The sequence below is a fragment of the Ipomoea nil genome, unplaced genomic scaffold (assembly GCF_001879475.1).
Source record: "Ipomoea nil cultivar Tokyo-kokei standard unplaced genomic scaffold, Asagao_1.1 scaffold0268, whole genome shotgun sequence".
Taxonomy (NCBI): Eukaryota; Viridiplantae; Streptophyta; class Magnoliopsida; order Solanales; family Convolvulaceae; genus Ipomoea; species Ipomoea nil.
Window position 1 is genome coordinate 5,336,736 of NW_017616696.1, and position 26,623 is coordinate 5,363,358.

At 31.9% G+C, this 26,623-nt stretch overlaps 2 protein-coding genes across 3 annotated transcripts; both read right to left on the bottom strand.

The window, feature by feature from the left end:
* Positions 1-475: 475 nt before the first annotated feature.
* Positions 476-11,207, bottom strand: LOC109150019 (lysosomal Pro-X carboxypeptidase-like). Of its 2 annotated transcripts, XM_019298001.1 has the most exons (11): positions 10,754-11,207; positions 10,454-10,640; positions 9,941-10,074; positions 6,978-7,090; positions 6,751-6,874; positions 6,453-6,614; positions 3,599-3,754; positions 2,612-2,691; positions 2,459-2,508; positions 636-800; positions 476-571 (listed from the first exon to the last, which is right to left on the bottom strand). In XM_019298001.1, exons 1-10 carry the CDS (start codon positions 11,135-11,137, stop codon positions 682-684), a joined length of 1,509 nt encoding a protein of 502 aa, XP_019153546.1. In that variant the 5' UTR covers positions 11,138-11,207; the 3' UTR covers positions 476-571; positions 636-681. The 2 variants fall into 2 exon arrangements, with proteins under 2 accessions (XP_019153546.1, XP_019153541.1); XM_019297996.1 differs by having other exon boundaries at positions 476-800.
* A 6,191-nt stretch (positions 11,208-17,398) lies between these two features.
* On the bottom strand, positions 17,399-25,481 carry LOC109149996 (lysosomal Pro-X carboxypeptidase-like). Its single transcript, XM_019297986.1, has 10 exons — positions 25,028-25,481; positions 24,727-24,913; positions 24,214-24,347; positions 23,007-23,119; positions 22,743-22,866; positions 22,463-22,621; positions 18,459-18,614; positions 18,071-18,150; positions 17,895-17,944; positions 17,399-17,690 (listed from the first exon to the last, which is right to left on the bottom strand). The coding sequence occupies exons 1-10, from the start codon at positions 25,409-25,411 to the stop codon at positions 17,557-17,559; spliced, it is 1,521 nt and encodes a 506-aa protein (XP_019153531.1). The 5' UTR covers positions 25,412-25,481; the 3' UTR covers positions 17,399-17,556.
* Positions 25,482-26,623: the final 1,142 nt, after the last annotated feature.

The following is a 26,623-nucleotide window of genomic DNA, read 5'->3' on the forward strand; positions in this document are numbered from 1 at the left end:
TTAAAGGTAGCAAATGTGAGGCTTTATTTTTGTTGCATGGTCCTTTAAAAATACATTTTAAGTATTCTGGACATTGTATTCCCACTGTTCAAAAGATGCAGTGGGAAGTCCTAGAAGCCAAAATTGAAAATTGGATTCATTTTATGCGGATTTCAGTGAGGGGCTCTCTCCCATCCCATATGATTTATCTTTACTTTCACTTTTTCATTGTATTTACCAAGCTATGTATCTTTTAATAGGTCAATCTTTTATTTGCTGCGGAAAAAAGAATTTGTGATAAAATCTTTCACGGTCATGATGCTCTCAGGGAGCAATGTTTTGCAGAGGTTACTGCAAAGAGTATTGAGACGATTAAGGGTAACCCAAATTAATTTAACTCCTTGTGGTCTTTTGCTATCAGGTTTCACCTAAATGTGCATTCGAATAGTGAGTGCGAACTATCCTGTAAATTAAAGATTAAAGAAAAATATAAAAATAATTTAAAAATAATGATGTAGCATTGGTGATGAGTAGAGTGAAACTGTAAACACATTTGTCAATAATTGCATAATAGTAAGTATTTTTATTGATGATATATCATGTTCTCTTCTTCCAAATACTCTCTTGAACACATTGAGTTAAGCTCGTTCGGGCAAATACATCACGTTCTCAATACCGTCTTGTTCAAATTGAAAAACCCAATCACTTATGATAATATTGAGAGATCCATTTATGTATGATTTTTACCTCCTTCCTCCTCACATCCTTTAGCCATTTTGGATCTTCCTTCGTTGAAAATCTAAGGTCCACGTGATGTGCACCTGTTAAAAGCGCAAAAAAGTTCTTTTACTTATATATGCAAAATTGTTTGTATTTTTAAGCACATATAATTTATGGTGTTTTAAACTAAGATCGAGTACTCGAGTAGCACTTGTTTTTAACTTTAAGTTAAGAGATTAAATAATGAAATTTCAACTCTCTTAAATATATAGAGATGGGCAATTTATATCGTGCACCACGGCGCACATAACAATGTGCGCACAGACACAAAACGCGCGCGTTTCTTGCTGACGTCACTCCGTCCGTTCGAACAGACCAAACCTCATTCTGTGTATTCAGTAAAAAGTTTATGTGTATTGTGTTATGAGTTTATGTGTATTCAATTAAGAGTTTATGTGCGTTATGTTAACCAAACCACATTATGTGTATTCAGTTAAAAGTTTATGTGTATTGTGTTATGAGTTTATGTGTATTCAGTTAAGAGTTTATGTGTATTATGTTAACCAAACCCCATTATGTGTATTCAGTTAAATGTTTATGTGTATTATGTATTATGTTAGATTATGTGTATTCTGTTATGAGTTTATGTGCATTCAAAACAAAGAATTTTTTTTAACAACATAACAAAACGACGCCGTTTTGAGAGGCGCGGGGCGCACAGTGCTATGTGCGCCCTGGTGCACGGTATAACAATTGATAGAGATGTAATGATCGAGTCGAGTAGAGCAATATATCAAAACAACCTAGCCCACCCCATCACTTTTATCTTATTAAGAAATTAAAAAAAAAAATCAATAATAATTCAATTATTTACACGTAATAAAATTCAATAATTATATTACAATACAAAATAATAAAAAAATATTCAAATATAATAAGTAAATTGTTGTTTTTGAAACATACATATTTATTTAATTACAACTTTAAAAAATTAAATATAATTTGAGTTAGAGTACTTGTATATTTTTAGGAATAATTACTAAAACTTGTTTTACTATTAATTACTCCGTATTAATTTTTAGGTACGTACAACTTCAAAAACATATATGGTTATACTTCAAAAACTTCAAAAAGCACAATATTAACCAAAACCTTAAATTTGATGCAGAGTTTATCCATTACTAGTTTATTTTTTAAACCCTTAACCCATCACTTGTTGTCACTCAAAAAATCTAATCATGCAAAGCGACTTTAGCTGATACTGTGCGGATAGACATTGCCGTGCGATCGTACGGACATACACCAGTAGGTATATATGTAAGAATGTATCACGATGTGTTCAGAGATGCATCAGGGTGTGGTGCATTTATGCATTTCTGTGGTGCATTTATACTTACTAAGTGGTGCATAACCGCACTTCCCAGGGTTATAGTGAATTTTTGTGGTGTCTTTACGCATTTCACCTGGTGCATTTATTTATATCTATCTAATGGTGCAATCCATACGGCCTCACGAGAATAGGGCGCCACATTTGAACCAGTGTATATATTTATATATACTGGTCAAATGCGAATAGTGTTTCCTGTGCGGTCAGTGCAAATTCACCATTAACCATTACGTATGTAAAAATGCATCACACAGTATTTGGAAATGCACCAAATCTAATGGTGCATTTTTATTACTTTGTGGTGCATTTATGTGTACCTAATAATGAGTGTCCGCATGTGATTTTAATTATGTTTGTTGTCTAATTACTAACCTTCTTTTGCAACGATAGCAACTATGGATTTGGATATATTTTCCAGCACCCTGCAACATTATAGGAAAAAATTATTTTGGTAAACATAAGATGCAAATTAAATAATTTTACATTTAATAAGTTTAAATACGGTATAAACAGTTTTATACTGACCCTCCAGAACTCCATGGATCCCTCAATCCATTAAAGAAAATGATGTTGCTACCGAACCTTTTCAAAACCCTCTTAATATTCTGTTCATGCAAACAACATTTGAAGATTTATAAAATTTTAACAAATTAAAAGATATGAACATATAGGCTCTGTTTGGCAGAGCTTATTTAGGAGCTTATAGCTTATTTTAAGCTACTAATAAGGTATAATTTCTGTTTGGTAATGTTCTCAAAATAAGTTCCTAGCTTCCTAACTTTTTTTTCATTTTTATCCTTATTATTTTAAAGAAATAACATAATTTATCATTCTCAATTAAAACCCTTTTGTCTTCTACTTTATCCGCAACTTTCACTACAAATAATAATAATAATAATAATAATAATAATAATAATAATAATAATATTATTATTATTATTATTATTATTATTATTATTATTAGATTTGCAACAATATTGCTACTTTATTATGATATGCTAGATCATGATTATGCTAATAGTTTTATTTTAAAATGTTAATTTTTTTTAAAGACAAAATGTTAAATTTTAATATGTAAACAAACTAATTTAAATTTTATGAAGATGTCCTTTTTAGTCTTTTTACATTTATTAGCTTATCAAAAAGTTAATTTTACCAAACACTTTCAATCATAACAGCTAGTTTAACAGCACTTCAGTTTTCAGCTCCGAGCTTATAGTTTTTCAACTTTCAGCTCATTTTCAGCTTTCAGCTCCTAGCTTATAGCTTTTCAGTTAGGTTTGCCAAACAGAGCCATAGAGTTTTTTTTTTTTTTTTTTTTTTTTTTTTGAAAACATGAACATAGAGTTCTGTAATTGTAAATATAGAGTTCAATAATTATAAATATGAAGTTCAAAAATTATGAATATATAACTTTATAATTATAAACATATAGTTCAGTAATTATGAATATAGAACTGTATCCACCTTGCAAAGTGGACACAATTTCACTTTATAACGATTGATACTTACGTGGGCCCCGAACTCCGTGGTAATCCAATTGGGCCTGGGTTCGATGTTGAAGGCGTTCTTGCAAAATTTGGCATTTTCACTGTAGTTCCATTCGGAGGCTGGGAAAATGCTATCCTTGCTGCTAGCCCCAACTGGGATTATTATTTCCGTACAAGTCTGGAATAATAATAATAATCTTCTTAACTATAATAAAGCTATATGGTTTGAAAAGTAATTAATGTTATAATTATTATTTTGGTGAGTAATTATTGTTATAATTATTATCTCTATCCTTATTAATATAAAATAACCACAACATCCTTTATTATAAAAAAAAAAAAAAAAAAAAAAAAAAAAAAAAAAAAAAAAAAAAAAGAGCACAACATTTGAAAAATAAAATAGCTATTTTTTTTCTCACCCATAACAAAGGATTACATTTATTGAATTAATGGAGTTATTAAATGTTATGATATTATGATTAAAGATTCCAATTCCCGATTAATAGAAAATATGAAACGATGCAATATTAATTAAATCTCTGGCTTTACAATGAAAGTCTATTTGATATGTTTTTGTTATTTATGGTGCTTCTTGGGATTACAATATTAATTAAATTTTTGATGAAAACCTATTCAATATTTGAAACAGTGCAATTAATGCAAGCCTCTACATATAATTTTTCCCCCCCTCAAATGCTTCAAAAAATGGCAGAAGCGAGAAGGGATGAAGAAAGCAAATGCTGCGGGCCGTGGGTCAATTATTGAACTTCAGAATAAAAAAAAATCATTTGAGCTATAAATAAAAAAATTTAAATATATATATATATATATATATATATATATATATATATATATATATATATATATATATATATAGAAAAACGCTCATATGTGGTCATGTCATTAGGTGTGGTCGTGTGGTCGTATATCTGTGTCGTTGAATCAATTTAATCTAAAGGTTGTGGTAATTCTGAGGATTTTCGCGCGTTTTAGTAAGTGGGGGTGTTATGGTAATTACAGTGACCATTTATAGCGGGCGGGTTCCAGAATACACCAACAGTGTTGACAACATACACCAATAGTGTAATAAAACACACCACAGTGAAACACACCAATGGTGTATTCCCGTGTTATGGTAATTACAGTGGCCATTTATAGCGGTCGAGTTCCAAAATACACCAACAGTGTTGACAACATGCACCAATAGTGTAATAAAACACACAACAATGTGATTTTCCTTATTCCGGTGTTTTATGACAAGTTTACCCTTACAGTTCGCTGGGTAGAAGAATGTGCGCGAAAATACTAAAAAAAATCTTAATTAATATGATTCATTAGATCTATCTAATCTAATGGTCTATAATTGACCATATGACCACACCTAACAACATGGCCACATGTGATCACTCCTATATATATATATATATATATATATATATATATATATATATATATATATATATATATATATATATATATATATATCGTATGGATCTTTAATGTTTTTCTGGATTTCTAAACTTAGAACTTTTAAAAGAAAAAAGATACATTTGAATTATCTCCACAAAAAGTGGTCTTGGGCTTATAGAATGACATTTGGGTTTATGGAATGACATGTGCATAAAGAATATATTATATAATCATATAAAAAATTGTGTTCAATTAGAGTTTAAATTTACTCATACAAAATTTAAAATTTGCTTTCTAAATGTAATTATCTTAGTTATTATTTGTATTGTGAAAATTATAATATAGATGAAATACAATTAAGAATAGATCAATGTAATTATGTAAATTCTCTCTATAAGTTTATTTGAATATGTACATAATTAGAGATTATATTAACCATACAACATTTTAATTTTAATTTTAATTGTAATTTTGTATTTTATAAAATTAATAAATACTTGACCAATGGAAGCTCAAAAATATTATTATATTAAACAATTTAAAATATTTTTATTTTTTCTATTTTTTTATTTATATTTATAATAACATAATTTTTTTCTCCGTGCATCGCGCGGTTGAATTAATAATAATAATAATAATAATAATAATAATAATAATAATATGCTTTTCATGTCTAACATAGAGTTTTATTTTTGAAAAATTGCCCTATATCCACAGTCTACTGAGTCACTGACCGTCGTATAATAATAACTTTTAACAATATAATAAATAATTCGTTATTTTCTCTCAAGTATTTGCACAGTTCCATATAATGTACTGGTAATTAATATAAGTTGTCAAATGTCAAGAACACTATATTCATTAAATATTTGTGATTTGATCGGCCAACTTTCAAATTAATTAATGAAAATATATTATTGAATAAAGATAGTCCGGTATCAAGGATAGTGTTGTATCACACAACTCGTACTAACAACCTAAAACTTTTTTTTCCGTTACTTGTGCTTGTTAGTTTTTTTTCCAGAAATTAATATTTTTGTTTCATAACAACTAAGGGGGTGTTTGGTTCAAGTTATATAAGATAACTAATGTTATATTTGTTTGGAATACAAGATTCACATGTTTGGTTCAGGTTATGTAATTTTTTCAAGAAATGTAACATAAACTCCACATAAAGTTTTTAGCTATTGGAAGAGAATGTGAAATACCCTCAAATTTTTTAGATATTCTCACATTCCCTTATCTTATTACTAATTTTGAACTTTTGACATTTTAATCAATTTGTCTTATTTCTATTGCCTTATTTACATAATTTAATTTTAAACCAAATAGGAATCTAACATTCCTATTTAACATTCCCTAAGATAATTTAACATTCTTTGAACCAAACGACTCCTAACAGTTTTAGATATCCTTTCAAAAGAATAAATAAATAAATAAAAACAGTTTTAGATATAATCTGGTACCTGCCATCTCCACTGGACACCAATACGTGACAGTACTTCAAGAGGTTTTTCCGGATCGAAACAGTTGACTTCCCCAGTGTAGTTATAGAATATGTTGACTGCTGCATACAACTTCTCTAGTATGTCACTCCCATGCCTTGGATCATCAATTGCTTTACACATCTATTTTAATTTACACAATAATAATTTAATTTAGTATGATCTTGATCATGAATATAATTAATTAATAATTTTTATTTTTAAATAATAACAAAAACACCAATTCAAGAAATGGTTACGTTGATTATGTTGAGTTTACCTGTTTGACGGGATAAGGTGGCAACGGATTGAGGAAGTTGGCAGCAGTTGGATAATCAGTCATGGCTGTGTAAGCGTATGCCGTATAAAGCCAATTTTCAAGACTGTCTGCGCTAATATTATTCCTATGTATGTATAATCATAAAAATAAAATAAAACAAATTAAAAGAGATCAAAATGATATATATCAACCTTAATTATATTCTTAAAAATAGGAATTAAACTGACTTGCATATCCTGAAAGATTTCTCGAGTATCTCCGGTCCACCAGCCTGTTTAGCAGTGTCTTCAATAAACTGCCATGAACTCTTGATCACCTTGTAACAATTCTCGCTCTCACTCTGATTTTCAAAAATCAATTCAAATTAAATAAAATATTATATATATGGGTAACACTTGTGTGAGACCGTATAAGCAAATGTAATATTTATATTATTAAATATAATATTAAATCATGAATATAATATATTTATTATTTATATAAGAAAACATCATACTTTTGAGGATAAAAGTATTATTATATTTTGATATAAAAGTATTACATTTTCTCATATAAGTAATTAACATTTCATTTCTGATTTAGTATTACATTTCGCTAGTATAAGTATTATATTTCATCTTAAGTCAACCTGTCTCACAAATAAGGATCAATGAAATGATCTTACTCAAATTTTCGCTATTTTATATTATTAGAACCTTACTAATCAATTTGTCCAATTAGAGAAGTCGATTCGATCATAAACTGAACAATAGGAATTACAGAGATATATCAGATATCAAACTCTAACCTACACCTGACTAATAGCATCACACTATAACTACTCAAGACTATTCTAAGACCACATAGATACAATCATATAATATACAATAATAATGTGGAAAATAATAACTATACTAACATTGTCAACCTCGTACGTGGTGGTTTGAGCTCTTTTATATATATATATATATATATATATATATATATATATATATATATATATATATATATATATTACGCGCATTGTGCGAACGAGATAATGCCCAATGATTATTTTTAAATAAGTACTGCAAAGTATATCAATAGAATATTATATAAGATATGTTCATGCATAACTAAATAAATACTGAATTTGTTTATTTAAATCGATAATTTAAAGTATATAAATGCAAGATAATATATGAGACTTCAAAGTATATCAACACAATATTATATAAGATATGTTCATGCATAGTTAAATAAATGTTAAATTTGTTTATTTAAATCGATAATATAAAGTATGTAAATGCAAAATAATATATGAGAGATTGATTATAATTAAAATTAAAATGAATGTTTGCAACTTTGTAATAACGCTAGTTTTAATACTTAGTCTAAAAGCGATACTCTAAATAAATACGTACTACTTTTAGTTTAAATTTCTCTAATTTTTCTTAATTCTCTTTTGGATAGTATTGTCATTGTGTTCATCTTTAGTACATGTCCTCTTTATTATTATTATTATTATTATTATTATTATTATTATTAATATTATTATTATTATTATTATTATTATTATTATTATTATTATTATTATTATTATTGTTGTTGTTGTTGTTGTTGTTGTTATTATTATTGTTATTATTGTTATTATTGTTGTTATTGTTGTTATTGTTATTATTGTTATTATTATTATTATTATTATTATTATTATTATTATTATTATTATTATTATCATTATTATTATTATTATTATTAGTGTGTACGCAATTGTGTTACTGGTGGTAGCATAGAGGGATTCATCATGCAATGAGATTATGGTGTAGGAAGCTTTAGATTTGCCTTGCTGTGAATATGACTTGGATCTTAGTTGTACTATGAACTCTTTATCTTACAAGCACCGGTTGATATTTGGTAGGAGATGTGTGTCATATGTTATCATGTGAAAGTATTGAACAAAATATTAATATTTATTATATTTGTATAAAATACTTGGTAAATAAATATATATAACATATTTTGTATTATAATTTTGATATTTAATTACAATATAATGTAAAAAGAAGACAATGGACAATGTAGCGAATATAATAAATTAACAAATTTGAAGATAATGAATCTTTGAATTGTAGAAAATAAAGATAATACAACTAATGAAATTATATCTCTTTTAAAAATTCCAAGATCTTATGGTTTAATGGCATCTAGGTTAAACTCTCATAAGGGAGGTTGTGAGTTTGAGTTTCATTTGAGGCGTTATTGGCTCTTTGAAAGTATAAATTTTTCAAAATGAATAAATTTTTTAAATAAATGCATTATAGACATCTAATTCAAAATTAATTAAATTCATATGTATTAATTTTTGTTATAGCTACTAATTTATTTAATTTGATAAGAGTAATAAAGTTTCATACATACTTTTCACTCCACAATAATGAAATCATTGATTTTTTTTTTTAAATTTCAATTTGTTGTTTAGACAAATTGTTTTGAGAATTTGTCAATGATAATAAATAATTCAAAATATATGATTACAAACTTACAGTAGATATTGTTATAATGATATAGTAAAAATTAACTTACATATAAAAATTAATGATTAAGTTAAGAATAATAAATAGTTAACGGAATTTAAGGTTATTTAAGGGAAGAAAATAATATAATAGGGGATAAATAAGGAAAATCATTAAAAATACTAAAATCAAAATAATAAGAACCATTCATTTTAAGAAACAATACCACCAACATTTTTTTGTTCCAATTAAGGGTATAACATCATTGGCTCTTATTAGACTTTTATATTTTATATATATATATATATATATATATATATATATATATATATATATATAATTAAGTTCCCGTGCGCGGTGAGTAATGTGCGTGAGTTTTGTACTTAAGGTGCGTGAGTATTGTGCGGTTGGACGCACATTAAGCATTAAACTGACGTACTTTAAGTACATAATACACGCACATTAAAACACAAACAAAACACATTAAGAACACAAATCTCATGCACATTAAGCACAAAACTCACGCATCTTAAGTACAAAACTCACGCACCTTAAGGGGAAGTAATATTCTCAAAATACAGGTGAGAAGCTAATCGAAAGTGATAATTGTATAGGTGAGAAGCATATATTTTCTATTAGAAATAAAGAAAATTTTGAATAATATTTTGCAAGTATATATAAATAGAGGGGGAAGGGTGCAAAAGAGCAAGTATAATTACCCTAAAGTCTTGGGTGATAACATCACTGAAGGCATAAGGGGAAGTAATATTCTCAAAATACAGAATTGGAGCAGAAGATGCCAATGCTCCAATGGTCACGTGTGGGTACTTCAGTCTAAACCATGCTGCCAACACTGCCAACCAGTTTTAACTCAAAATTAATCCAAAGCCCACCTAATTAACTACTGAGTATAAGTTAATTCAAGTAAAAAAATTGCATTTTTGTCATCAAGTTATTATACCTATAGTACAGACTTAGCCTCTGAGTTAGTGACAATCATTAACTCCTAAGTTAGGCACGAACAGACACTTTTAGCCCCTCGAGAACCATTTTCGCCATCAATATATCAATGAATAAAGCGACAGATTTGATCCTTTAGAGACTAAACTCGTCATTTTGAGCATAACTTAGGAATATAACTCCAGGGCTAAGTTCATATCACGAGTATAACTAAAGGACAAAAATACAATTTTCACTTAATTTAATAATAACAAATGTATGGAGTCACATACTTCCTCCATAGGAACCTCCGAACACCACTACAGGAGAGTCAGTTGCTGTCAAATTCTTTTTCAGATCGATTATCAGAGTTGCATAATCTGCCAATACCTGTGTTGAGCTCAAATACCCTAGTGTTTTCGAACTTGATTTTGCTTCTTTCTCTCCTCCAAATGGCACAGACTTTCCATAAAACCGATGCTAAAGAAAAAAAAAATACTTGAACTACTCCGGATCCGTGGGCACTTACTATATATAGTAAAAATTGAATCTTTGACAGGAAAATGGTGGTGAGCAAAAGAAGAGATTATTACCTCAATGAAGACAAGAAGAGCATTGAAATGGGGAGCAATGTCAAACATGAAACCAGTGTTCTGAGTAAACCATTCAATATCTCCTTCATTTCCCATGTACACAAAGATTGGAGCCATGTTCTTGGCACCGCCCCAATATCTATCATTGATGAGATATCTCTGCTGGAAAGTATGGTAACTTTGAGGAGTAAAGGTGAAGTGGTCAAGAATTTGGGTGAAATATTTTGTGTCATAAAGTTTGTGATTATCTGCAGCCTTTGCAGAAGAAGCAGAGAGCCCATTTGGGCGGTTGATTATGGTAGAAAAGGGAAATGTGGGAGTGGTTTTGGCAAAGGAGAAAGCAAAATAGAAAAAGAAGAAGAGGAGTATTATTCTTGTTTTCATGGTTTTTGTCTGTATGAACTATGAAGTTTCAGTGCCTAGCTCTGATCTGTGGCTGAGTTATTATTAATCTCAAAGGGGAATCTCTCATCAAATCAACCTTCAAAAAGGAAAGTCTGATGGGTGGGTAGGGCCATTGGGGATGCTATCACGCTACCGCCAAGAATGGGTTAACTAGCCTCTACTAAGATAATGCCAAGTTCTTATTAATTGGCTGCCTTGTTGGAATTTCAGACCCCTAATTGGAATTGTTTGGTAGAGAATAATGTATGTTCACAAGAATACATTGTGAGCATCATCTGCACAAAGCTCAGCTATCAAAAAGTATATGATATAATTAGAGGGTATAATTAGTTGATAATATTAAATTTGTATGATGAAGTGATTAAATTTTAGTAAATGAATATCCTCAATGTCAAGCGTTCCACGTTGTCGTTGACAAGTTTTTCTAATAACTTAAGTGTTAGATTTCCCTAGTTTCTCCACATCCACATTCTTTGCAGGGCCGGTCCTATCATTATAGAGGCGCGGGGCAAGCGAAAAAAGAGGCTCTAACTATGTATAAATTAATCATGAAAGAATTTGTTTAGATATATACAAAATCATGAATAACCTCTTCAAAATTGATATTATCTAACATATCATTCTCAACACACAATATTGTCAATCTTTCTTGCAACATTGATGATCTTAGGTACGTTTTCATTAATTTTAATTTTGAAAAACTCCATTAATTTTAATTTTGAAAAACTCCTCTCTACAGATGCTATAATTAAAGGTATAGTCAATAAAATTCAAATAACTTAAAACAAAAATAATACACTTTATCCATATGTTGAGTAAACCAACCATTTTCGATCACTAGTTTTTCCATTTAGTTTAATACGCATAGAAAAAATGTGTAGATGTATTATTAAAGGAAACACAATATTTAATTTTATAGGTCCCTTTTCAACAAAAAATCTCCTGATTTATCATCAAGATTAGACAAATTGTTTATCAACCAATATATTTTCAACATTATACTTATTTTGATAAATTACCATGCTCACTCAAAGGACTACGTACTATTTATCCCATTATCATGTTCACTCAAATTACCCATATCCTAATTAATATGTCTTGGTTACTCAAATTTTCATGAGATTAACCAAAATTACGTACTATTTATCCCATTATCATGTTCACTCAAATTACCCATATCCTAATTAATATGTCTTGGTTACTCAAATTTTCATGAGATTAACCAAAATTATCTACACTTAATTTCATTACTATTTTAATATATTTATTCATATCTCCTCTTTGTTTTTATTACAAAGGAAGGGGGACACCCACATATACTATCTACTCCTTCACCAAGGCTCGAACCTAAGACATCCCACATAAGGGGCCAATCGGATACTAATAGACTACAAGTCACTTGGTTCATATCTCCTCTTTGTGATTCTACTAATTGCTCAACTTTTTTTTTTTTCTCACTTCCAGATCCAGATAAATGTTTTTAGGCAACATTTTATAAAATAAATAATATAAATTAATGTTTGGGAAGAATATTATTTTATTATCCCTAAGTCCCTAAATTCCTAATTCAATGCCTCCATGACTCTATTTTTAGACCGATTTTGTCTATGGCTGAGCGACATGAGATAATGGATGAGACAGAGAGAGCTTCGTCAATGAACTACGGGTCTATGGTAACGCCGGTTCACGTTCTGCAGAGTCCACCTTTGGAGTTTGGAGAACAAATAAATTAATTTTTTTTTTTGTATATATATAAGAGGGGCCCATGTATATAAATTAATTTTTTTTTTTTTTGTATATATATAAGAGGGGCCCATGTATATATACATGGGCCATACATGGGCCCCCTCTTTGAGATGGGCCCTGGGCAAGTGCCCAGCCCGCACTTGCCCAGGGCCGGGCCTGATTCTTTGACATGTCGCCAATGCGGGTTGGGTCAGGTTATTAGCTTTTATTTTTAATATTTCCACTGAGACTCGATCTCATGACCTTCCACATGCAAGAAGTCACTACATGTCATCTGAACACAAGGTACTTGACGGTCAGGGTTATTAACTTATTATGCTATTATTCAAAAAAAAAAAAAAAAACTTATTATACTAAATGGGGAATCTCTAGGGATGATAATATGTCCCGTCCTCGACCGGGATTCTCGATTCTCGCCCCAACGAGAACGGGGATGTAAAAATTTTTATCTCCGTTCCCGCCTCACCCCATCCCCAAATAATTATTATTATTAAAAGTGAAACATATCAAAAGTGGATCTCACTAGAAATTATACGTCAAAATATTTACAGCAAATGTCATTTTCATTCCGCCAAACTTTCCAACAAATAGCAATAATTCGATCTATCATGCTATTACGATATTAGCTGCATGCCTGACTGGAATTTCGGACCAGTATGTGGAATTAAAGGTGAAGTGGGGACGGAAAATATTCGAACATATCATGGAGCCTACACTGTTCTGACCCATTTTCCTGTCGCCACCCCAGTTTTATTTGTCATTCAGCGATATGTACATTCAACCAGTTGTTACACAGTAACAGAGGGGACCATGGTTCACAGTGCTAGGTGGACCATGGTCGTGAAATAAAACTGTAGTAAAATTAAAATAATACTTTAATGTTGTTGCAATGAAATTAGTGTGTGTGAAAAATGAAACTAAAAAATAGAGTTTACTCAACAACGTATATTGTCAAATGAATGTAGTATAATTAAAATGATGATACTTTAGTGTTGTTATAATGAAACTACTATGTATGGAAAATGAAATTAAAATTCAGAGTCATACAATAACAGATATTGTCAAATGAACCTAGAGTGTAATTAAAATAGTACTTTAATATTACTATAATTAAACTAGTGTGTGTGAAAAATGAAACTACAAAATAGTGCTCATGCAATAATGTATATTGTCAAATGAAATTGTAATAGAATTAAAATGATACTTTAGTATTGCTATAATGAAACTAGTGTGTGTGGAAAATGAAACTGAAAAACAGAGCAATATTGTCAAATGAAACTGAAGCGTAATTAAAATGATACGTACTTTATGAACCACATTGCTACATGCATGCACCATGTTCCTAAATAAAAATTTGCCAACTTTACCATTCGATGGAGATCGATGTCAACCGATTCGCCCCGAATTCGAATCGGAGTGGATTCAAGCTAGAAAATCAAGACTCCACGATGGTGGCAGGAAACAACGAGGATGGATGAAAATTGCGTAGAAAATGAGGTATTTTGTAACTTTTTCCTTTTGTTGGAATTCATGATTGTGTACATACTGAGATCTCCGGGTAAGCTCACGGCTTCATTCGGATTCACCAATGATGGAATTGCGAGAAGCAGACCTCGCCATTGTTGATTGCAACGGTGGTTATACACCAAAAATAGGGGCACGCATGAGCTTGATATAATTAATTGACATGATAGTTGATCGTGATAATTGTGTTAGACCAAAAGTAGAGAGCACGCTCGAGCTTGTACAACAGCTCTTAACAAGAGCACTAATGAGATTTAATTAATTCGGATTGTCTGAATTATCAAATCCGATAATTAAAGAACACGGATGATATAGAAAATAAGGATAAAATAAAGGCAAAGTAGAGGGTAAATATATGTCACGAGGACAATATCGTATTGATAATGTGTTGTAAGATGATTACAATGTATACTGCTATTACAATAGTTATTTAGACAAGAGAATGTGTAGATGAAGATGTAGTTAAACATGATTTGTAATGCCAAGCCACTGTAGTATTTATACAGATACGGGCCAACAAACTCCCCTAAAGTCGTGGTAGGCCAAAAGACTAAGTCTGGGCCCACGTAATGGCCCGCGAGACTAAGTCAAGGCCCACCATTTTGGGTCTCAGAAGCCTGCTCGGGGTATCTTCTTTGGCTTCGGGCTATGCACTCCTAGACCTGGATCCCTATTATTGGGCCATATATTTCCGATAGCGGGATGTCCTGACGACGCGGGGTGGCTTATTAGATTTTTGCTCGTATAATTTTGTTTTGTTTTGTTTTTTGTTTTTTTTTTGTTTTGTTTTTTTTTTTTTGTTTTGTTTTTTTTTTGTTTTGCGTTTTTTGATCGTTTTTCGTGCTTAGCCATTAGGTTGAAGTATTTTTGTCTTGGACTCGTAGCTCTTTCGTTCGGCGATAGGCGGCGATGTCGAACCTCGTATCGCTCCTAGGGCATTAGCGATTCTAGGTCGAAGTCATTCGACTTTGGACCCAAAAGCTCTTCCGTTGGATAGTTAGTGGGGTCGGACCCTGTACCGGCCCTTAGGGAATAGCGTTTTCTTCATCAAGCTGCGGGCTTGGCCAAGAAAAGGCTCTTCTGTCGGGTAGCAAGCGAGATCGGGTCCCGTGCCGGCCCTTAGGGAATATTTAGCATTTTCTTGACCAAGCCGCGGGCTTAGCCACGAAAAGGCTCTTCCGTCAGGTAGCTAGCGAGATTAGATCCCGTGCTGGCCTTTAGGGAATATTTAGCGTTTTCTTAACCAAGTGATTTATATTGTTTATGCAAGTAATTAATGGTCAATGTTACTTGTTTCGCATACTATCTTTGTGTCACAACGGGAGTTGGGCATAATTTAGCTAGGGCACACACAATTGCACCTAACTGTTGCACCTTGGGAGAGGGTAATTTGTTAGGGAGTTTAATTCTTAATTATTGCACATCGGGAGTGGTAGTAGTTAGGGATTTATTATGAATGCATGATCTTGTTTTATTAGGTGTTTATACCACGGGAGTGGATATTCACTAGTGTTAGTGACTACGGGAGTAGCTCTATACCACCTTGCATCCTCACACTCATATGAACCCAAATTTAATATTAACCATAAGTTTGGCACTAGGTGATTAAATACTTAAATCGCAGGAATCTCATCTTCTCTCTATTGCTTTCAAAACCTGAATCTTGCTTTTATATTAGTTTTGTTTTTAGTCAAATCATCAATGTCTTTTGTTAGGATTAGCTTCTTATGAATAAATTAGTAGCTAGTGCTTGATACACCCACTTCCATGTGGATCAATAACTCGTTACTCCAAGTTTATTTGTTTGAAAATATACTACAACCAAATTGGGGCCCTTGTCGGGGAAGTGATGTTTAAGTATTGACATTAGTGAAAATTTTATTCTAGGAGTCTATTCTATCATTTTTTTAATTCTATTTATTTGTTTTTATTTTTATTAACAATTTTCTTTAGTTTATGGATGGATATGAATTTCAAGGAGCTATGTCACCATTCTACTCTTCTTCCAACGATTATGAGATGAGTTGGAATCGGAACCAATTCTATGGAGGAAGGGAACTACAAGTACCTTTCCCAAATTTTGCCAATTCAAGTCAAGAGTATTTTCAAGAAAGCTCATCTCAAGCATTTATACCACAACCCCAATGGTGCTCATTTTGTGGTGGGAATCACTTTTTGGAAAATTGTTATATGTTCAACTCCACCAACCATGTTCCTCAACAACCTACTCAAAGATTTTGTACCAACATGAGTCAAGCCACACATCAAGGATGCACATCACCAACTTCGCAACCCTTATGGTGTCTCATATGTGGAGGACCTCATGAGGCGCAAAATTGCTTCATCTTGGATCCCAATTACAAATATCAAGGGCAAGCTCACGTGCCTCCATACCAACAGTTCCAACAAGAATGCAACCACTTGACCCAACAATTTAGATGAAATCCATAGGCCAACGAGTTAATGCAATTGTACTCTCAATTTATGGAGCGACAAACTCAAGTTGATCACGAGATAGCTCAATGGCAAGATTTGACAATTCAAGAGCCACTTCAAGATTCATTTAATGGAGAGGTAGTTCTAGAAGAGCTGTTTTTGCCAAATGAAGGTCATGAGGTTGAGAGAAATAAGAAGGATGGTGAGAACCTTGAAAATGATGATGATGAGGTTATGAATGAATGCATTGAGATGGAGACACCAAGTTGGGAGGAAAGTTAGAGTTGCAAGGTAATGGTTATAAGTTAGTGAAAGGATAGTTTTTGCGGTAAGATTTGTGTGAAAATATATTCTCACACCGAATATCATCTCAAGATGTGGACTGAAATGATATCAAATAGAATGTTGGCTAAGCATAAAACATGTCAAGTAATTGACAGCTAGCTCTAACAAGTTGATTGGAAAGTTCATAGAATTAAATAATTATGAAGAAATTAACAAAAGTACAAATTAAAGTAAAGAGCAATTGCAAAATCGTCTCTAAGTATTTTTTTTCTCCGGCACTTTAATTATCTTTGTGTAATTATATTGTTGGATATTACATAAGAGCAATGTTCAACTTGTGTACATCTTGAATAGTTATTGTGAGTTTCTACGTAACCCCCAAAAAAAAAATTTAAACAATCAAAATTCTAAATTAAATCTGTTAAACTATGATAATATTGAGAAATCCATTTCTGTATGATTTCAACCTCCTTCCTCCTCACATCTTTTAGCCATTTTGGATCTTCCTTTGTTGAGAATCTAAGGTCCACATGATGCGCACCTATTACAAACAAACAAACAAAAAAACAAATTTTTTCCCTTAAAAAATTATATAAAGTCTCATTTGCATTTAAGCGCATGTAAATATATAATTTATGGTGTCTAAAACCTAATATTCGAGTAACACCCACTTTTAAGTTATATTATGAAAGTCATATAATCAATTCCAACACCTTAGTTTAAATGTGTCAGAGAAATTACTAACCTTCTTTTGCAATGATAGCAACTAAAGATTTAGAGATATTTTTTAGCACCCTGTCATATTAAAGGAAAATATTATTTTGATCAATATAGATACCAAATATTTTTAAGTACATAATTAAAAAAGTACAAATACACGCAAAAAAAAAAAAAAAAGATTATTTATAATTTTATACTTACCCTCCCGCACTCCATGGATCCCTCAATCCGTTAAAGAAGATGATGTTGCTACCAAACCTTTTTAAAACCCTCTCAATGTTCTGTTCATTAAAACAACATTTGAACAATTAAAGCTCTTTTTTTTTTTTTTTTTAATGACAATATAATATAAAATATAAATATTGAAAAATTCAACAATGACAATTGTGAAAATAATGTCTGATAAATATAGAAAGTAACTAAATATATTTTAAATTTTAATAAGTTATGCAATTAGTTTAACATGCATCACTTTCTATTTGTAGCAATCACTATTTTTTCCATCATATGATAGAGTTTTGATTGGAAAATGTAAATTGAAATTTCTAAATCTACTTTCAACTTTTACTCTCTCACTTAATATACTTACGTGGCCCCCGAACTCCGTGGTAATCCAATTGGGCCGGGGCTCGATTTTGAAGGCTTCTTTACAATATTGGGCCCTTTCATTATAGTCCCATTCCGAAGCTGGAAAAATGCTATCCTTATTGCTACCACCTAATGGCATTATCATCTCCGTACAAGCCTGGAATAATAACAATTAATAATAATTTTAACCACAATAATAATAATAATAATAATAATAATAATAATAATAATAATAATAATAATAATAATAATAATAATAATAATAATAATAATATGCTTTTCATCTCTAATTTAGAGTTTATATTTTTATTTTGTAATTTATTGTGAAACCCAATGAGCTTTATATAATCATTATGTTTAACAATATAATTAATATTTCGTTATTTTCTACAAACCATTTGCAGGAATAATGTAACTAATGATAAGTTGTCAAAGGCTCAAAGCTCAAGATCACCATATATTGTAAATTATAATTTACCAAATTTATAGTTAATTAAATGAAATCAGATTATTTAAAATAATTTGGTTCAAAAGTGGTGGGGTATATACACACAAACGTTTAGGGCTTGTTTACTAACCGAAAAATTTCTCTACTAAAAAATTGGAGAACAAAAAATATAAAACACGTTTATTAACACAGTTTTCTAAGTTTTTTTAAAAATTGAAAAACTACTAAAAACTGTTTTCTATTTGGTTTAGTGGTTCACTTTTTACTGCTTAGATTTGGTCAATGATACGGTACTCAAGCCAAGACCCTAACTCCACCACAAAAGCTAGCTCATGAGTGGAGGTTTAGCCCCAACTTAAGTACCACTCCACAATCTCTTGTGGAGCCGATGTGGGATCGTATCATTATCCACCCCTTGAGAAGCCGACGTCCGCGGCGGCTTACTCTAGACGGCTCACACTCTGGACTCTTCTCGGCACCAAGTAGCCCTTTTTCCCCTTTGGATGGCTTCACTCCGGACCTTATCAAGCACCAGGTAGCCCTTTTCTAGGTCGCCCCCTCCGCTAGGCCGGCACCGGATGAGTAGACGGCTTCACTCTGGATAGCTTTCACTCCGGACTCTTCTCGGTTCCCTTTGAACCTTATCAAGCACCGGGTAGCCCTCTTCCAGGTAGCCCTTTCCCACCACACTCCGGCCTCTCAACAAGAGCACCAAATGATACAGTACTCAAGCCAAGACCCTAACTCCACCACAAAAGCTAGCTCGTGAGTGGAGGTTTAGCCCCAACTTAAGTACCACTCCACAATCTCTTGTGGAGCCGATGTGAGATCGTATCAGTCAAGCATTTATGGTTTAGATTTAAAATTTAATTTTTAAGGTGCGTGATTTTTGTGCTTAAGGTGCGTGGAGACTGGAGTTTGTGTTTCAGGTTCGTGAGTTTTGTGCTTAAGGTGCGTGGGTTGTGTACTTAATGTGAGTAGTTGTTGAAACTTAAGGTGTGTGAGTTTTGTACTTAAGGTGCGTGGGTTTTGTGCTTAAGGTGCGTGGATTTTGTGTTTAATGTGAATAGTTGTTGAAACTTAAGGTGCGTGAGTTTTCTTCTTAAGGTGCGTTGTTTTCCTTCGTAAGATGCGTGATTTGTATGCTTAAGGTGCGTCAGTTGTGAAACTTAAGGTGAACCATTTTAAAACCTTAGGTGCGTGGTTTGTGTTCTTAAGGTGCTTTGTTGTGTGCTTAAGGTGCGTGGTTTATGTTCTTAAGGTGTTTTGTTTGTGTGTTTAAGGTGTATGGTTTGTGTACTTAAGGTGCGCCATTTTAGTGCTTAAGGTGCGTGGATTGAGTTCTTAAGATGTTTTGTTTGTGTGCTTAAGGTGCGTGGTTTGTGTTCTTAAAGTGTTTTGTTTGTGTGCTTAAGGTGCGTGGTTTGTGTACATTTAAGGTGCACAATTTTAATGCTTAAGGTGCGTCCTTCGCACAACCGCACGGAACCCTTCACCTGAACCCCCCCCCCCCCCCCCCCCCTCTCTCTCTCTATATATATATATATATATATATATATATATATATATATATATATATATAATGCTGAGACCTTCATATTTCTCAATCTATCGATTAGATTATCTCTCTATCTCTCTAATTTTTTTTATTTTTTTTGAAAGAGGACCGAAAATTATGAATTCTAAATTATCCTTTAAGGTAAATTAGTCTATCTATAAAACTAATGCATCGGCAAAACAAGAAGAGAGTCATACTTTTCCTCCCATTCTACACCTATTCATTGCCAACAAAAAAACTAAAAAACTCACTACCAATTCATTCCCTTATACTCCAACTTCGACTACACGACGTTCAATGACATACTAGCACCCTAACTCCCGCAGACTAAAAAAATGCACACAACTGATCATGCAAAAGCACAACTTAACGTCGAAGACTGCACAACTACAGTGGCCACAGTGCACAATAGTACATTGTGCACTGTATTAATGCATGATCCACAGGTTTCGATATGCTTTGACTCCTATATCAATGCATGAGCATGTGCTTTAACATACGGAGTATAACCATGCTTTATTTGTTATAAGAATTTTTTTTTTATTAATTTGTAAAAAAATGTGAATTTATCCATATTTTATACCTTCCATTTATATTGATCTTATGAATAATGTTTTTTGTATTAATTTAATCATTCTTAAAAAATTTAAAATTAAATCTCAGTGAATTAGTTATAAATTTAATGAATTACAATTTTGCTCCAAATTAATTATAGAAAAATCACAATCATTAATTTATCAAAATAAAGATATAATGATAAATTCTCACTTTTTACATTGATGTTTTGTCATTTAAAAAAGCACAATAATTACAATATAATTAACCACTAATTAATACGGAGTATAAGTTTTCCCCATCTTTAAGCTTCATCAACTCGATCATGATCCAAAGCCTAGCTTATTAAAATAATTGTACATTGAAATTTAAAATCCCACCGAACTTGGCAACTTCACCAACTAGTTTAGCTGGCTGTCCATGAACTATTAAAACGTTGTGGGTAAAATAATGTCCTATAATTATTTTTTTAATGACACTTCAATCTTTCATTAATTATGGTAATAATTTGGATTTAGTTTTTTTAGTTACTTATTCAATATGTTTTTAAATTTTTTACTGAAATAGTTGATTTAATCTCTATATTTAAAATTTCTGTAAAAACAAAAATGACCAATAAATTTGAAAAGTTCTCAATGAGTAAATTGAATAAATACCATGTATGATGTATGTGGAATTGTTGGGCGTCGGCCGAGTTCAACACCTGCTCGATTCGAGACGTGGCGTTGTGGCTTATCAAGGAGGGATGTGGTTAAATGGTCCACCTACTTATCACCGGTTGGTTTTAAGTAGGATATGATAACCAGATGTGGTTAAGTGTGCTTGACTTACCGCAGTCACAGAATGGGTGCCCTGGGAAGTAAGCATAATGCAGCGCTGAGGTCCATCAATTGGTATCAGAGCCATGGTCACGGGTTCGAATTGATGGTGAGGCGAAAGCCGAGTCTAGTCCCAGGTGGGATGTGGCGTAGGTCGGGCCAAGTCCAGTCCCGGGAGGGGATGATGGGCGCAGAGGGTAAAGACCGAGTCAGGCATGCTGCGCAACTGGGCTTGATGTTCAAAGGTTACCGCAGGTGTTGGGGGATTGTTGGGATTGTTGAGCGTCAGCCGGGTTGGCTGAGTTCAGGCCCTGCTCGATTTGAAACATTAGGGCATACTGCGCAACTGAGCTTGGTGTTCAAAGGTTGCAGCAGGTGCTGGGGAATTGTTGGGCCTCGGCCGAGACCTACTTATTAACAATTAGTTTTAAGTAAAATATAACAACCAAATAGCTAAAATAACTCCATGATTAAGGATGCTTGACTTACAGCACCACAAGATCAGATGCATGGGTAACCCCGGAAAAGTAAGCATAATGCAGTCACGAACTACTAAGCCCTAATAGTATGGTCATTTCTTTAAATAATGTACAAAAAAATAAGAAAAAGAGGATATAATATGGTACCTGCCAGGACCACCCACTAAGACCATGTGGATCAGAAGAACTTGCGAGATCGAAACAGTTGTTGACTTCCCCAGTGTAGTTGTAGTATATGTTAACTGCACTATACAGTTTCGCCAATGGGTCGCTCCCATGATTTGGATCATCAATTGCTTTACACATCTATTTAATTTACAAGTTATTATTGCCTTTAACGGGATTTATAACTCATATGAGAAAAGAAATTATGAATAATGTTTTTTTTTTTTTGTTAAAAGGAAAATGATTAATAATGTTAGTTTACCTGTTTGACGGGATAAGGTGGCATTGGATTAAGGAAGTTGGTAGCAGTTGGATAATCAGTCATGGCTGTGTAAGTGTATGCTGTAGAAAGCCAACCTTCAAGACTGCCTACACTAATATAATTCCTATATATGTATAATAATATAAAAATAAAAATAAAACAAAACAAGGAATAAGAAATGTTATATACATACATGCAGATTAACTAAACTATTTCATAAAAATAATATTATGCATTAAGTAAAAAATAATGAATTGAACCGACTTGCATATGTTGAAAGATTTTCTGAGTCTCTCCAGTCCACCACTTTCTTCAGCAATGTCTTGAATGAGTTGCCATGATCCCTTGATCACCTTGTAGCAATTCTCACTCTCACTCTGATTTCCAAAATCATTTCAAATTAAATAAAATATTTTAATTTGCTTTATTTTTCTTTAAAAAAAAAACAAAAAAAACAAAAAAAACAAAAAACAAAAAACAAAAAATAAAACAAAACAAAACAACCCAATGTGAATTATTAGAATCTTAATTACTAATTGGCTTGTCAAGCCCCTATTTGACATGCCAGATACGATATTGAGAGTGTTTGGTAAATAAATGTTAGCTGATTGAGTTAGTAGGTTTGATTAGTTGAATTGATAGCATTAGCTTATATAACTTATTACAAGAAAAATGACTTTCTCAACGTTTCAGAGCAATAAGTTGTTACAAAAAACTAATTAATCAAACACTTATATTTGATGTTTAACCAAGTCAAATAATTAGTTCAAATAAGTTAAAATTGGTTGATATAAGCTAATTATGTTACTAAAGAGGTCATTAAACAATATGATATCTCCCTTTCACTTTTTTTTTTTTTTTTTTTTTAAACTATAGTTGGCTATCCGTGGAATTCAAACCATGCATCCTTTAGTACGCCAACTAGATTTTTCTCAATTCAATTATTATGTGATGTTTTATGGTCGGAATTAGTGCCCAACAATATTATATTCATATATGATTAAGACATTTGGACTATTCAAAATAAAATTATCATCCAAATCTTTATGATTATTATCTCACCGGCCATGTATAATCAATTACTCTACCCCATCAATTAAAACCTTTTTCAGTTTTTCAATCAAATTTATATTAAACTAATTAGCATTGACAATTGACCAGCTACAGTGTAATTCAAAATTTCTAGAAATATGTTGTACATGTAATCTAATTGTTCTAATAAAATAATTATCACTCCACCTAAATTTTTTATTAATTTAGAATGGGTCAACCAAATCCTCAGTAATTCACAAAAATAAATAATTCTTTTTTTTTTTTGTTAATTGGTGAGTAGCTAATCAAAAGTGATAATTGTATAGGTGAGATTGTGAGAAGCATATATTTTCTATTAGAAATAAAGAAAATTTTGAATAATATTTTGCAAGTATATATAAATAGAGGGGGAAGGGTACAAAAGAGCAAGTATAATTACCCTAAAGTCTTGGGTGATAACATCACTGAAGGCATAAGGGGAAGTAATATTCTCAAAATACAGAATTGGAGCAGAAGATGCCAATGCTCCAATGGTCACGTGTGGGTACTTCAGTCTAAACCATGCTGCCAACACTGCCAACCAGTTTTAACTCAAAATTAATCCAAAGCCCACCTAATTAACTACTGAGTATAAGTTAATTCAAGTAAAAAAATTGCATTTTTGTCATCAAGTTATTATACCTATAGTACAGACTTAGCCTCTGAGTTAGTGACAATCATTAACTCCTAAGTTAGGCACGAACAGACACTTTTAGCCCCTCGAGAACCATTTTCGCCATCAATATATCAATGAATAAAGCGACAGATTTGATCCTTTAGAGACTAAACTCGTCATTTTGAGCATAACTTAGGAATATAACTCCAGGGCTAAGTTCATATCACGAGTATAACTAAAGGACAAAAATACAATTTTCACTTAATTTAATAATAACAAATGTATGGAGTCACATACTTCCTCCATAGGAACCTCCGAACACCACTACAGGAGAGTCAGTTGCTGTCAAATTCTTTTTCAGATCGATTATCAGAGTTGCATAATCTGCCAATACCTGTGTTGAGCTCAAATACCCTAGTGTTTTCGAACTTGATTTTGCTTCTTTCTCTCCTCCAAATGGCACAGACTTTCCATAAAACCGATGCTAAAGAAAAAAAAAAATACTTGAACTACTCCGGATCCGTGGGCACTTACTATATATAGTAAAAATTGAATCTTTGACAGGAAAATGGTGGTGAGCAAAAGAAGAGATTATTACCTCAATGAAGACAAGAAGAGCATTGAAATGGGGAGCAATGTCAAACATGAAACCAGTGTTCTGAGTAAACCATTCAATATCTCCTTCATTTCCCATGTACACAAAGATTGGAGCCATGTTCTTGGCACCGCCCCAATATCTATCATTGATGAGATATCTCTGCTGGAAAGTATGGTAACTTTGAGGAGTAAAGGTGAAGTGGTCAAGAATTTGGGTGAAATATTTTGTGTCATAAAGTTTGTGATTATCTGCAGCCTTTGCAGAAGAAGCAGAGAGCCCATTTGGGCGGTTGATTATGGTAGAAAAGGGAAATGTGGGAGTGGTTTTGGCAAAGGAGAAAGCAAAATAGAAAAAGAAGAAGAGGAGTATTATTCTTGTTTTCATGGTTTTTGTCTGTATGAACTATGAAGTTTCAGTGCCTAGCTCTGATCTGTGGCTGAGTTATTATTAATCTCAAAGGGGAATCTCTCATCAAATCAACCTTCAAAAAGGAAAGTCTGATGGGTGGGTAGGGCCATTGGGGATGCTATCACGCTACCGCCAAGAATGGGTTAACTAGCCTCTACTAAGATAATGCCAAGTTCTTATTAATTGGCTGCCTTGTTGGAATTTCAGACCCCTAATTGGAATTGTTTGGTAGAGAATAATGTATGTTCACAAGAATACATTGTGAGCATCATCTGCACAAAGCTCAGCTATCAAAAAGTATATGATATAATTAGAGGGTATAATTAGTTGATAATATTAAATTTGTATGATGAAGTGATTAAATTTTAGTAAATGAATATCCTCAATGTCAAGCGTTCCACGTTGTCGTTGACAAGTTTTTCTAATAACTTAAGTGTTAGATTTCCCTAGTTTCTCCACATCCACATTCTTTGCAGGGCCGGTCCTATCATTATAGAGGCGCGGGGCAAGCGAAAAAAGAGGCTCTAACTATGTATAAATTAATCATGAAAGAATTTGTTTAGATATATACAAAATCATGAATAACCTCTTCAAAATTGATATTATCTAACATATCATTCTCAACACACAATATTGTCAATCTTTCTTGCAACATTGATGATCTTAGGTACGTTTTCATTAATTTTAATTTTGAAAAACTCCATTAATTTTAATTTTGAAAAACTCCTCTCTACAGATGCTATAATTAAAGGTATAGTCAATAAAATTCAAATAACTTAAAACAAAAATAATACACTTTATCCATATGTTGAGTAAACCAACCATTTTCGATCACTAGTTTTTCCATTTAGTTTAATACGCATAGAAAAAATGTGTAGATGTATTATTAAAGGAAACACAATATTTAATTTTATAGGTCCCTTTTCAACAAAAAATCTCCTGATTTATCATCAAGATTAGACAAATTGTTTATCAACCAATATATTTTCAACATTATACTTATTTTGATAAATTACCATGCTCACTCAAAGGACTACGTACTATTTATCCCATTATCATGTTCACTCAAATTACCCATATCCTAATTAATATGTCTTGGTTACTCAAATTTTCATGAGATTAACCAAAATTACGTACTATTTATCCCATTATCATGTTCACTCAAATTACCCATATCCTAATTAATAT

Excerpts from the sequence above, each read along its gene's own strand:
- LOC109150019 (XM_019298001.1), bottom strand. The coding sequence starts at position 11,137 with ATGAAAACAAGAATAATACTCCTCTTCTTCTTTTTCTATTTTGCTTTC. Across the intron at positions 10,075-10,453 it reads CGGAGGTTCCTATGGAGGAA|TGTTGGCAGCATGGTTTAGA; the intron begins GTATGTGACTCC and ends ACTGGTTGGCAG. Across the intron at positions 7,091-9,940 it reads TTATCACCCAAGACTTTAGG|AGTGAGAGCGAGAATTGTTA; the intron begins GTAATTATACTT and ends TTTGAAAATCAG.
- LOC109149996 (XM_019297986.1), bottom strand. The coding sequence starts at position 25,411 with ATGAAAACAAGAATAATACTCCTCTTCTTCTTTTTCTATTTTGCTTTC. Across the intron at positions 22,867-23,006 it reads AAATCTTTCAACATATGCAA|GAATTATATTAGTGTAGGCA; the intron begins GTCGGTTCAATT and ends ATACATATATAG. Across the intron at positions 22,622-22,742 it reads CACCTTATCCCGTCAAACAG|ATGTGTAAAGCAATTGATGA; the intron begins GTAAACTAACAT and ends TAAATTAAATAG.